A 13,476-nucleotide genomic window follows, 5' to 3' on the forward strand; every position below is an offset into this window, starting at 1 on the left:
TGTGTGTGTGGTGTGTGTGTGTATGGTGTGTGGTGTGTGTGTGTGGTGTGTGTGGTGTGTGTGGTGTGTGTGTGTGTGTATGGTGTGGGGTGTGTGTGTGTGTGGGTGTGTGTGTGGTGTGTGGGGTGGCTACTAACTCACATACCTCAAAGACAGGTAGCAAAGGGTCAAGTCACATTCTATTCCATGCCTGTCTGACTTCCCAAGCCACGTTCCTCTGGTACAACATATCCATGCAGACTCTTTAGGTCAGGGTCAGGGAGCAGTAGAAAGTGGGGGCGGGTGGGGTGTCAAGACAATGGAGAGTGGTGGGGACTGCAGTAAGCTGAGGGATATGTGTGCATCTAAAAGGCACAGTCATGTGATTCTTTAGTGGGACTGCTGGATTAGCACTTCAAAGCAACCAGAATCGGAATTTTTATGTAAAGTTCCCAATTTTAAATACAGACAGTGAATTCAGAAAGTAGTTTCAATGTTATGCAAGTCAAACAAAAAATGTTTTCTAGCATGCTGAGCTTCTATAACACCCTCGTGTTGCAGGTGAGGGCTGGAGAGAGGAAGAAACTGGCCCATTACCACGTGACTAGAGACGAGGTCTGAGCTGGGAACCCCTGTCTCCGGACTCCCAGGCCAGTGCTCCCTCAGCACACCTCTCTGTTGTCTGAGACTCCAGGGCAGGGGGTGAACCACTTCTGACTTAGTGGGGTAGCAGGAAACATTGGACTCAGGCTAGAGTGGAAGACCATCACATTTATTGATCAAACTTGGCTTTGAGTGTGACAGAGCCATTCTTGGTTCTCCTTGGAAGTAACAAAAACACTGTGTAACATGTGGAGTGTGTGTGTGGTGTGTGTGTGTGAATCACACCTGAATCACACCAAGGTAGTAGCTGGAGCCAGTGGCCTAGCCTATGGTCTTGGCAGTGGCCCCCACCCAGTACCATTAGACCTGGCTTTGTCCCGTACACAGGACAGACTGGACTTGTCCACTCCCAAGGCCAGGCTGGCCCTACCTCCACCTGGGCCCCAACTCCTTGGAAGCTAGTATGTAAGTAAGGGAGGCATCAAGTTTACAGATGGGTAGACTGAGGATTGAGGCAGGAGGGGACTTTATGGCTGAGTCCCGGCTTGTCCCAGAGCCCTGGCCCTTGGGTCCCTGGACTGGTCAGTGCATGGATGCTCTCCCCTCCCAGCTTGGGTGGAAGACTTTTCCTGGCTTAGCTGCTCCATACATGCAATCTATAAATATGTATTTGCTTTAAAAATTAATAAATTAGATCTTGGGCCAGCCTGAGGTCATTTGGCCAGCCATGAGTCCTGTGACATGGACATTTGTCATGTGTCATATGTGGACCAACAATCATGTCTCCTGCCACTTGGGATGCCAGGACCCATGCCATTGACCACATGTGTCACACTGAGTTTCATGTCATGCCACATGTCAAGGGGTCACACTGCCACATCTAACCTTATGTGTCACGCATTGTCATGACACTTTCATTGTGTGCCACGTGTCCCCTACTGATCACACATACCACACGTAACGCAGGGAACTCCTTTGGCCAGACCTGTCTCCTGGTTCCTAAAAAAGTTCTCCCTGAGGACTGCAGCAGGAGACGCGTGTCCTTCCTCCTGGGTGGAGTGCAAAGCACCTGCCGAGGCTCTTTTTTTCCAGAGTCATTTATCCCAGTGGGCAAAGGATGGATCACTTGGGAGCATCACTTGGCTGGATTCCAAAGGTCTTGAGGGGGCCATCAGGTACCCCAAGGGGCCTGGGGCTGGTTGTCAAAGAAGGCAAAGTCCAGCCTGGGCTCCTGGCTCTGCAGGCACTGGGCCATGTTGCAGGGAATGTGGTTATTCCAGAGGCTGTAAGGCACGGAGACAGGCACTCATTCATCCTCCCGCCTCTGACCTCTGTCCTATCTGCAGATTGGGAAGCCGAGTCCCAGAAAGGTAGAGCTGTGCCCAGAGTTACCTGGCAGAGGAAGGTGTTCGACCAGCATGGACTGACCTAGGGAGAGGGTATCCCCCACAGCTGCCTCCTGAGTTCCCCAACTCGGCCTTCCTCCGTGGGAGGTAGTGATGCCAGCTAAGGCTACACTCATATGACACATTTGTGCAAATAAGGAAAAAGTCCCCTTTCTTCAAGATGTTTTACTGCCATCTGTCTGAAATTGTCATAATATACTGATTTTGGTAGAACGAGGCGCTTTGCTCTCATTTGCTAAAAATCTAGCAGGTTGATGATGTGAATGGTGCCCCTTAGGTGCAATGCCCTTGTGCAGTGCACAACCTATACAACTGTATGTGATGGCTCTGATTATAGCTACCATTTTAAGTGCTTACTATGCACCAGGCATTGGGTTCAGTGCTTTATATGCTCGTTTAGTCCTTACAACTCTCTGAGATAGATGCTATCAGTATCCTCATTTCATAGATGAGAAAACTGGGGTTCAGAGAGGTTGAATTACTGCCACAAAGTTACACCGCTGGCAAGCGGCAGGGCTGGGATTTGATCCAAGTCCACTTGCTGCCAAACTCTTGGTGGAGGGGTCCAAGTCTCGTTTGATAATCCCCAACCTAGGCCCTGCCGCCTCCTCCAGGGAATCCCGTTAGATCTAGGGGTTGGTGTGCCCTCCCACCTACCGTCCCTGCCCCTGCAGGCCTCTGTTACCGGATGACTTGGACGCTAGACCCCTGGGCCAGCCCTTCAGCCAGAAGCCAGGCCCCGCGAGCTGTGATCTGATTCTTCTCCAGGCTTCCCAGTGGACAGTGGGGGAGGGGAAGAGAAACAGCCATGAGAATGGTGTGAGGGTTTCCTAGGCCCCCTCCGCAGGCCAAGGTCAGGGGTACACAGTCTCCCACACTACCTTCTCAGAGAACCCAAAAGACAACAGGGGACTTGGGGCAGGTGCAGCAGGAGGGCTGGAGGCTAGAACCCAGGGGAAACTAAGCCTGGCAGGGGCTTGCAGCAGGCCAGACTGTGCAACTCAAGGAAGGCCTTTCTGGGAGGCAGGGGACTGACGCAGTGGCCTCTTAGTGTTCCCGGGACGTAGGTCCCCCTTCAGCCCACCCCATTCCTCCCCTGGCCCCTCATACTCCACTCTCTTCAGCCGTCCCATCCGCGGCAGAACCTGGGCCAGCTCGGCAGCTGCCTCATCCCCTAGGAGATTCCAGGACAGCCTGCAGGGAAGGGGTCCCAAGGTCAGTGGCAGGAGAGCAGAGCGGTTGAGGAGTGGAGATCAGGCAGTGAGTGGGGAGGGAGGGGGGTGCAATCCTGGGGATGAGGGTTTGCAAGAGAGGCTGCCTGATAGGGTGCTTGTGTATCCTCCCCTGAAGACGGCAGGATGCAGGTTACCTTCCTCTCTGCTCCCCTCCCAGTTAAGTTTGGATCATAACGTTGTTCATATGATGTTGCCATTTTTGCCACATACATGCACCTCCTGTATTTACGGTGCATCATATTTTTCTTTAAATCGGTCCCCTCTTTTTTCTTTTATTTTTTTCTTTCTTTTCTTTTCTTTCTTTTTTTTGGAGACAGAGTCTCATTCTGTCTCCCAGGCTGGAGCGCAATGGCATGATCTCGGCTCACTGCAACCTCTACCTCCCTGGTTCAAGCAATTCCTCTGCCTCAGCCTCCGGAGTAGCTGGGATTACAGGCATGCACCACCACGCCCAGCTAATTGGGTTTTTTTTGTATTTTTAGTAGAGATATGGTCACCATGTTGGCCAGACTGGTCTCGAACTCCTGATCTCAGGCAATCTGCCTGCCTTGGTCTCCCAAAGTGTTGGGATTACAGGTGTGAGCCACCACGCCAGGCCCGCCCCGCTCTTTTTCCTTACTTTAAAAAATTAATCTTGGCTGAGTGCAGTGGCTTATGCCTGTAATCCCAGCATTTTGGGAGGCCGAGGTAGGCAGATCACAGAGTCAGGAGTTCGAGATCATCCTGACCGACATGGTGAAACCTTGGTCTCTACTAAAAATACAAAAATTAGCTGGGTGTGGTGGTGAGCATTTGTGATCCCTGCTACTCGAGATGCTGAGGCAGGAGAATCGCTTGAACCCAGGAGGCGGAGGTTGCAGTGAGCTGAGATCGCACCATCACACTCCAGCCTGGGTGACACAGGGAGACTCCGTCTCCAAAAAAAAAATTAATCTTAAAAGGAAGCATTTATTACTACTATCAATGGAAAGCTTGTGTAACAGACCCCAAATAGAAGGTCGTTACAAAAACAAATATAGCACAAACAATGGTATTAACTTCCAGCTGGAACATAGGCCTTCCTAAGATGTTGGGTCTGTGATCTGCCCCTATTGGTTAAAAAGGGAGAATCCAGAGTTAGGTGGTAAAGATGAGGCCGGGCACGGCGGCTCACGCCTGTAATCCCAGCACTTTGGGAGGCTGAGACGTGCAGATCATGAGGTCAGGAGATCGAGACCATCCTGGCCAACATGGTGAAACCCTGTCTCTACTAAAATACAAAAAAATTAGCCAGGCATGGTGGTGTGCACCTGTAGTCCCAGCTACTCAGGAATCTGAGGCAGGGGAATTGCTTGAACCTGGGAGGCAGAGATTGCAGTGAGCCGAGATTACGCCACTGTACTCTAGCCTGGCAACAGAGTGAGACTTCATCTCAAAATAAAATAAAATAAAATAAAATAAATAAATAAAAGTTAGCACTGATCTGAGACTTTCTCTTTGGTGTAATGAGAAGGGTCAAGACCTTTAGGGTGCAAACTAAAGTCATCTTGTAATCATGTGTGTCCTGTTCTTTAGGAAACAGCTTTGTCCTCCACGTCATGGCTAGGGTCCCAGGCTGGTCCTAGAATTCTAGTTCACCCATGAGGCAGCACTGCAAAGCCCCAAGTTCTGGGGATTCTGATTGCTAACAGACAGCCTGGCACAGCCAGCCAGCAGGTCTGGGGGCAGCTTTCTCCTGTCTTTAGCCATTGTTCAGCACCAGCAGTGGCTCATCAACGGAGATTTCATCAATAGGCAAGGTGGTCTATCCAGTTGCCCCCCAAAAGGAAGACTGGACCAACAACCTTGAGAGACCATCTGGCCCACCTCCCCTCCCACCACTCTACAAATGGGGGTAAAGGCAGGAGAAGCTCAATTGTTATCACCCGCAGCTCAGGCGTTAAATCGTCCTTGAGAGGATGTCTGAGCAAGAATGATCTTCCCCATTTACGAATGGGAGGACCGGCCAGAGAGGATGGGAGCAGCTCCAGGCCACACAGCAGGCTGGAGCCAACCCCCTCCCGCCTCCCCACTGTTCCTTTTCCCAGCTCAGCTCAGGGCTTTTCCAATCACTCACAAGATTACTTCCAGGGCAGGGCAGAGTGTGAAGCTGGAGGTGAGGAGCTTGGCGGTCTGGTTGTCAATCTTACAGGAAACCAGGCTGCGGATGGAGAAGGGCGAGGGATGGGAGGGGAAGGTGTTTGAGTCAGGGGATCTGGCAGGTCCTGTCTCCCACAGTCAGCACAGGAGGGAGGGACTGGGGTGAGCTAGGAGTTTTAGGAAAGGCTTCCTTTCTTGACCTAGGCCCCCAGCATCCCTGGGGCTTCTATCACTTCAAAGGCCTCACCAGGTATTAGGCTCGGTCAGAGAAGAGCTGCCTTCAGCCTACCGCTGGCCCCCTAGGCAGGCAGGGGAGGCTACTTACTCTATCCGTCTGAGCAGTGGGAGCCCCTTACAGAAATGTGGGACCCCTTCAGCCAGGTTGTTTTCTGCCAAGCTGCAGGGTAGGGGAGACACTTGTGAGAGGAAGCCCCAGACCCGCCCAGGACCGTCCCCCTGCCTGGACGGGTCAGCCCCTACTTACCTGATCTCTTCCACATGGGGGGATCCATCCAGGGCCTGGACCAGGCTCAGGGCCCCATTTGGGCCCAGATGGCTGGACGGCAGGCTGGGGAAAGAGGAGGGGGTGAGCCTGCGGGGACTGGGGACCTTTCCAGAGCCCCCACCCTCAGCCTCGTCTCAGGCTGCAGCACCAGCCTGTAGACAGACTCTGGCTAACTCTCCATCTACACAGGACCTGGGTGGATATCAAGAACCCTGGCTTTGGGGTCTGAGATCCCAAATTCAACACCTGGGTCCTCTGTGTGTGAGGAAGGAAAATTTTCCACACCTCTCCCGGCCTTCGTTCCCTTGCCTGGAAAAATGAGCACATAAAAATCTCAGCACCGGCCGGGAATGGTGGCTCACGCCTGTAATCCCAGCACTTTGGGAGGCTGAGGTGGGTGATCACCTGAGGTCAGGAGTTTGAGACCAGCCTGACCAACATGGTGAAGCCCTGTCTCTACTAAAAATACAAAAATTAGCCAGGCATGGTGGCACATGTTATAATCCCAGCTACTCTGGAAGCTGAGGCATGAGAATTTCTTGAACCTGGGAGGTAGAGGTTGCGGTGAGCCGAGATTGCACCACTGCACTCTAGCCTGGTGTTAGAGAGAGACTCCATCTTAAAAATAATCATAATAAAATAAAGTCCCATCCCCCCGGGGCTGCCAGTGAGGCTCTGATGAGGCCATAGACTTCAGCTGAGAAGTGCCAAGGCCATGCTGCTTGGCCCTGTGCTCCCGCAAAGCCTCTGCTAGGATTTCTCATTCAGCCTCAGGGACTGGCTCACAGGGCACACTGAGCTGGGATGGTTATACCCCTTTTGCATGTGAAGAAACCGAGGCTGAGAAGGGGCAGGGGTTTAGCCAAGGGCAGGCAGGGGCCCGTGGCAGAGCCAGGACTAGGCTGGGCCTCCTGATTTCTCTGCTGCAGGCATCAGAGGCAGGGGAGGAACAGGCAGGAAGGAGGGTAGCCAGCCCTAAGACATGCCACAGCTTGACCTGGGGCAGGGCAGCTCAACTGATGGGGGCCTGGACCCCCACTGCTCCCCGGGACCCTCCTCCCCACCAGCGCATCATGGCATGGGCAGGGGGCCACTCACTGCAGGACCCTCAGGTGCTGGGGCAGCTCCCGAGCCAGCTCCAGGGCTGTGCGATCCCCCAGGTCATTGCAGCCAAGCCTGGAAAAGGAGAGGAATGAGCATTGAGTGCTGGGCCGGCCCACTCAGGACCCCTGCCCTGCCCTGTGCCCACTGCAGGAGAGGAAGCCAAGTGGGCCTGGGGTGGCACAGAGGGCCGAGGCCTCCTGTGCAGACACTCACATCAGCTCCTCCAGGCGCCTGCAAAGAGCGAGAGACTCTGCCAGCTTCACTCCCCCGGCTGGGCTGATGCTATTCGCTGAGAGGCTGTGGGAGCGGGGGCAGCCATCAGGTCCTCTGACGCCCCCTCTCCCTGACACCCCAGCACATCTGCTGGGGCTGCCACCCCTGCTTCAGGGGGCCTAAGAGACAACCCTCCCCACACCACACACCTACCCAGACAACGGGGTAGAAAGGCCCAGAGAAGAGCAGGGGCTGGGGTGGTTTAAGGTCCCACAGTGAGGGCCAGGAGGTCACCCAGCCCCCATGCCAGACACCGAGGCTGGCGCAGGGGAGATTTCAGCATGCGGGCCGGAGCTAGGGGCCAGTGTCTCCTAGGACCATGGTGTGACCCCTGTTGCCCTCCTGCGTAGGGCTGGCCACTTACTCTATCTTCCTGAGCTCTGGCAGCCCGGGCAGGATGGTAGCTAAGTACCGGACACCGGCATCTCCAATCTGGTTGTGGCTCAAGCTTGGGGAAGAGAACACCTTCATCAGCCTTCCACCATGTCTTCTTGTCCACACCCCACTCCCAGAACAGAAGGGGAGGTGGAAGTCCCAGGAAGGGCCTCAGCTCACACTGAGAGAGGCCCATTACCCCATGTTGAGTGACAGCTCTTAACTCTTGGCTTCTGTTTAGGAAGTTCTCCCTGTTATCCGACCTAAATCCCTCTTGGGGCAATTGACACTCTTACATCCTGTCTTTGGGCCCCCCAAGGTTCTAGGCCCCAGGTTGGTCACACAGTGTAGAAGTGGGTGAAGGGGATGAGACGAAGAAGCTAAGGGCGTGCTCAGGTAGCCCCTTGCCTTTGACATCTTTCCCTGCCAAAATTGTCCTGGGTCTGGGGGCAGGATGGGCAACTCACTCCAGCTCCTCCAGGCTGGTGGCAGCTCTGAGAGCCTCAGAAAGGTGGCAGCAATCCACATCACCAATACTGTTCCTCTTCAGTCTGGAAAAGCAGGGAATAGACCAAGAGGCTTTCAGGAGCTTAAAGGCCTTTGCAGGTCCTGTGCTAAGAACTCTACAGTTTGCAAAGCCTTTACACACCCAGGAACTCATATGCTAGTTACAAAACTTCTGGGGATCATGGCAGGTTGGGGGTAGTGAGCAAGGTGGGAATTATTGTCCCCAATGTCCAGGTGAGAAAACTGAGACCCAGCAGTGAGCTGTGACTGGCCAGAGACTTAGGGACTTACAGGTTGGGTGGACATAAACCCAGAGCCCCTGGCCAAGAAGCAGTCTCTACATCTCTTTGGCAAGCTTCACCTTGGCCTCTATGTCAGGGGTCTCTGGGCTGGCCTGGCTGAATACCAATTTCACATGGGGTTCCCTGATTCACCCAAATCAGTTCTCAGGGGTGTATCGCATTCTCATCTATGCCAATGGTAGGTTTTTCCCTAACCCAGGGTATTGTCTTTGCTGAGCCCTAACCTTGCTATGCCTGGTTGGGATAAACCAACAAAACAGCTGAGGCAAATGGTCTTAGCCCCTTGGGAAGTATTTGTCTGCATGTTGTTTTTACTTTCTTTTATTTTGCAAATTAAATTTTTTTTTTTTTTTTTTTTTTTAGACGGAGTTTCACTCATGTTACCCAGGCTGGAGTGCAATGGTGCGATATCGGCTCACCGCAACCTCCGCCTCCTGGGTTCAGGCAATTCTCCTGCCTCAGCCTCCTGAGTAGCTGGGATTACAGGCACGCACCACCATGCCCAGCTAATTTTTTTGTATTTTTAGTAGAGACGGGGTTTCACCATGTTGACCAGGATGGTCTCGATCTCTTGACCTCGTGATCCACCCGCCTCGGCCTCCCAAAGTGCTGGGATTACAGGCTTGAGCCACCGCGCCCGGCCTGCAAATTAAATTTTAATGGGGCCTGGCATGGTGGCTCACACCTGCAATCCCAGCACTTTGGGAGTCTAGGCAGGCAGATCAGCTGAGGTCAGAGATTCAAGACCAGCCTGGCCTACATGGTGAAACCTCATCTCTATTAAAAATAAAATACAAAAATTAGCTGGGTGTGTTGGTACACGCCTGTAATCCCAGACACTTGGGTGGCTGGGCAGGAGAATAGCTTGAATCCAAGGAGGCGGAGGTTGCAGTAAGCTGAGTCACACCACTGCACTCCAGCCTGGGCGACAGAGCGAGACTCTGTCTTAAAAAATATAAATAAAATACAAATAAATAAATAAATTTTAAGGGATCACCTTTCAGTAAATTAATTTTGGGCGAAATGGTCCAATATAATAAATATATCCTGCCAAACTCTCTAACCTCGTTTCCTGCCTGCCGTGCTCTGCCAGAGCTGGGGGTAGGAGGGGTGATTGGATATAAGCAAAGCCATGATTTGTGTCACTGCTGGGATTTGCCTTCAGTCACAACATTTCATATTTTGAAAAATCACATTGAAAGTAAGTGTCACGTTTAGTTATCCTAGCGGGCAGGGAGTGAAATCACAAAGGGAATATAGGAAGGCCACCCCATCTGAGTCTAGACCCGTACTACTCAGAGCGTGCTCTGTGGCCCCCAGAATTGACACCACCCGAGAGCTCGTTAGAAATGCAGAGCTGGGTACAACGGCTGAGGGCTGTAGTCCCAGCTACTTGGGAGGGTGAGGCAGTAGGATCTTGTTCGCCCAGGAGTTTGAGGCTGTAGGGCACCATGGCTGCACCTGTGCATTGCCACTGCACTCCAGCCTGGACCACAGAGTAAGGCCCCAACTCAAAAATTAAAAAAGAAAAAAACAGAATCTAGGCAGAATTCCAGACCTGGGGACCTGGGGAATCAGAATTAGCTTGTTTTTTTTTGAGACTGAGTTTTGCTCTTGTTGCCCAGGCTGGAGTGCAATGGTGCGATCTTGGCTCACCATGACCTCCGCCTCCCGGGTTAAAGTGATTCTCCTGCCTCAGCCTCCCAAGTAGCTAGGATTACAGGCATGCGCCACCAGGCCTGGCTAATTTGTATTTTTAGTAGAGACAGGGTTTCTCCATGTTGGTCTAGCTGGTCTTGAACTCCCAACCTCAGGTGATCCACCCGCCTCGGATTCCCAAAGTGCTGGGATTACAGGCGTGAGCCACCACACCCGGCAGAATTAGCATTTTAACAAGAGCTCAGGGTGACTTGTGTGTGCATCAGGGGTTGTTCTACAACTTAGGTCTAAACTCTTTCAGTCACTTTTGTCACCAGGAGGAAGCTCGTGGCATTAGAAGGCAAGAGCAGTGGGCACTCACCTAGGAGGGCACAGGGATGGGCCTGGGAGGGAGCCACAAAGGATCCGCAGGGAGGTGCCCTCAGTGCTTCCCCCGATGTGTTCCCAGCTGAGTTGGAAGTATGTCCTCCCACTCATTCCCATGGGCCACTGGGTCACTCACCGGAGGCTCTGCAGGAGGGCCATGTGGCTTAGTCCGCGAGTAAGCAAGGCCAAGGTGGAACCATTCAGCAGAAGGTGACTGAGGCTGGAGGAGAGGAGGCCAGGTGAACTTGGCATTCAGGGCTGGAGCACTGTCCAGTCCGGGGGTCTGAGGCCTCTGTGCTTAGCCAGTCTAGGGACTCCAAGACAGCCACTCATATCCACACAGCGTAAACATTCTACAAAACGAGCTGTACTGAGAGGTCCAAATGCTGTTTCTCGGCATGAATTACTGCGGTCAGGCAGGCAGTAGTTCTATGTTCTGAACCACACTGGACCCAATCTAATGATCAGTAATAATGGTGGTCACATATTGAGCATAAAATGTGGGCCAAACTCAGGGCTTGGGCAATCTGGAAAGGTGGAAAGATCTGGAAAGATCTCCATTTTACAGGTGAGGAACACCGAGGCTCAGAGAGTTAGAGAACTTGCTTAAGGTCACACACCAAGTGGCTGCTTCAGGAACAGAACCCAAAGCTATAGAACTCCCATTCCTGAGCCCCAACCATAGGGGACCCAGACGACTGTATTTCTAAAGGGCCCCCGCCTAGGCAGGAGAGGAGAATAACAGCAATGGCTAGCACTTGTAGAGTCTGCACTCTGCACCAGGCTCCAAGAACGTAACATATAATCTCATTTAATCCTCACAACAACCCTAGCGGGGGGATTGCCGTTATCCTCAAAGACAAGACGAGGAGGCCAAAGCACAGAGAAGCTGAGAGGCCGCATGTACAAGTTCGCACATTAAGAGGCAGAACCGGCCGGGCATGGTGGCTGTTGCCTGTAATCCCAGAACTTTATGAGGCCAAGGCGGGTGGATCACCTGAAGTCAGGAGTTCGAGACCACCAGCCTGGCCAACAAGGTGAAACCCCATCTCTACTAAAAATACAAAAATTAGCAGGGCGTAGTGGTGCATGCCTGTAATCCCAGCCACTCGGGAGGCTGAGGCAGGAGAATCACTTGAACCCGGGAGATGGAGGTTGCAGTGGGCTGAGATCGGCTGACAAGAGCGAGACTCTGTCTCAAAATAATAATAATAATAATAATAATAATAAGGCAGATGCAAGAAGATGCAAGATGGAAGAAGCCGGCTGGATTTGAGGATAACTGCCCATGGGGAGACACACTTGGAAATGACAGATCTGAGATGGGAAGAGACCTCTGGGCATTGAGGATCCATCCCCTTCCTTTGGACAGGGAAGATATCATTATACCCACTTTACAGATAGGGAAACTGAGGCAAGGAGCAGCACTAGGTGCCTGGGAAATCAGGAGGAAGAAAAAGACCCCAGCCAGGCTGTGAGTGTGAAGGGGGCATGGATGAATCTGTCCTGTCCCTTACGGTACCACGAGCTCCTGTCCCTGGCCCAGCTGCCCCACTCAATACGTATTTGTTGAATGCATGAATGAGCCAATGAATGACCTCACTGGGGCGCCAATCCCTTGAATAAAAGCTTCGAGAAGGCTGAGCTGAGGCGCAGGCACATGGAGAGTGGACCAAGAAGCAGACCAGTGAGACGTCAGGAGGGCCCTGCGGTCAGTGGTCTCCACAACCCCTCTTCTCCCTTTACCTGATCCTCTCCCCAGGAGAAGCAAAGAGGGACAAGTGGAAGAATTTCACTGTTAAGGGGCAAAAAGTCAAAAGGCTACTTTCAAGCTGAATTCAAAACATATGTGGAAAAAAAGGTCTGGAGAGAAATTCACCAGCTGTTCAAGAGAAGTTTCCTCAGGGGGTGTCATCTCCAGGGCATTTCACATTCTTGGTTCCATATTTCTATAATGATGGAACTTTTTATAGCCAGTGAGTATTTTTGGTCATCAGAAAAAGTTAAGAGAGGAAAAGCAGAAAATATCCTGTTAAATTTTCTGTCCAGATACTGTTTAAACAGGAATCCGTGCGGGGCAGGGACCGCCTTTTAGACTGAGGCTGTTTCTGGCATTTCTAAGAATTTGGTGACTTCAGATTATGGCAGAGAGTAGTAAAAACTGCCAGTTACCAAGGAAACAACTGTAGACAAATGGTAGTGGACAGCTGTAGATTTTTTTTCCGCCCAGAGTTTGTTTTCTCTTCTGTTACTCGCACCCTGAAATACCACCCACCCCTCTAAGTCCAGAAAATAGGGTGGGCATGCGCCCAGATCTGGCCAATGAGAATATTTAGTGCTCAGAGCCACAGTGATTGCTTTAGGGTGGGTCAGGTGACCCAAGCTAGTTCAGTGAGACTCAATCTAGGACCTTTTGCTGTAACCACAGAAAGAAAGGTACTCCCTTTCCACTAAGCTGGGAGAAAGTCTGCAGGTGCAGGGATGGCCTGCCTGAGAAGGAAGCCCAGGTGGACAGAGAAAGAGCAAGGGCCAGAGTGAAGTATGTGAGAGAGAAGCCTGATAAATACAAAAACCCCTGGATCCAGCCATGCCTGAAGTCAGGAGCCTCATAATTTTCCATGACATAAGCCAATCCATTTCTATCTTGGATTGCCTTGAGTTGTGTGTTCTGTTTCTTGTGACGAACATTCTTGCTGGCATTCAGCCAGAAAAGAAAGTAGAAGGTCATGGAAGGGCATTCAGCTCACCTGGGTCCATCCAGAAACAAGGCAGTTTGTGTTCACAAAACAAACAAAGGTTCCTAGGCATGTGACTCACTGAACATGTGGCAATCAGTACCGTCACCACTCACTCACCCCTTCCCCATTAACCACCCCACCACGCACTCACCCCTTCCCCATTAACCACCCCACCATCACTCACCCCTTCCCCATTAACCACCATCACCATCACTCACCCCTCCCCCATTAACCACCCCACCACTCACTCACCCCTCCCCCATTAACCACCACCACCATCACTCACCCCTTCCCCATTAACCACCA

The 13,476-nt window shown here is 52.1% G+C and overlaps 1 protein-coding gene across 8 annotated transcripts in view; it reads right to left on the reverse strand.

The window, feature by feature from the left end:
* The window catches only part of NLRC5 (NLR family CARD domain containing 5), a 111,866-nt gene that overhangs the window by 13,512 nt on the left and 84,878 nt on the right, over positions 1–13,476 (reverse strand). For 5 of the 8 annotated variants that reach the window (XM_037729303.1, XM_037729304.1, XM_017502661.2 and 2 more), the window contains 11 exons: positions 10,569–10,652; positions 8,066–8,149; positions 7,588–7,671; positions 7,164–7,247; positions 6,945–7,022; positions 5,826–5,909; positions 5,667–5,738; positions 5,319–5,402; positions 3,099–3,182; positions 2,674–2,757; positions 731–1,865 (listed from right to left, as the gene is read on the reverse strand). In XM_037729303.1, coding sequence (XP_037585231.1) covers positions 1,754–1,865; positions 2,674–2,757; positions 3,099–3,182; positions 5,319–5,402; positions 5,667–5,738; positions 5,826–5,909; positions 6,945–7,022; positions 7,164–7,247; positions 7,588–7,671; positions 8,066–8,149; positions 10,569–10,652 — 934 coding nt within the window. In that variant the 3' untranslated portion in view covers positions 731–1,753. Of the gene's footprint in view, positions 1–730; positions 1,866–2,645; positions 2,758–3,098; positions 3,183–5,318; positions 5,403–5,666; positions 5,739–5,825; positions 5,910–6,944; positions 7,023–7,163; positions 7,248–7,587; positions 7,672–8,065; positions 8,150–10,568; positions 10,653–13,476 lie in introns of those variants that run through there. The other 3 variants (XR_005196041.1, XM_037729307.1, XM_037729305.1) reach the window with 3 other exon arrangements.

The sequence above is a fragment of the Cebus imitator genome, unplaced genomic scaffold, assembly GCF_001604975.1.
Source record: "Cebus imitator isolate Cc_AM_T3 unplaced genomic scaffold, Cebus_imitator-1.0 Scaffold297, whole genome shotgun sequence".
NCBI classification, from domain to species: Eukaryota; Metazoa; Chordata; class Mammalia; order Primates; family Cebidae; genus Cebus; species Cebus imitator.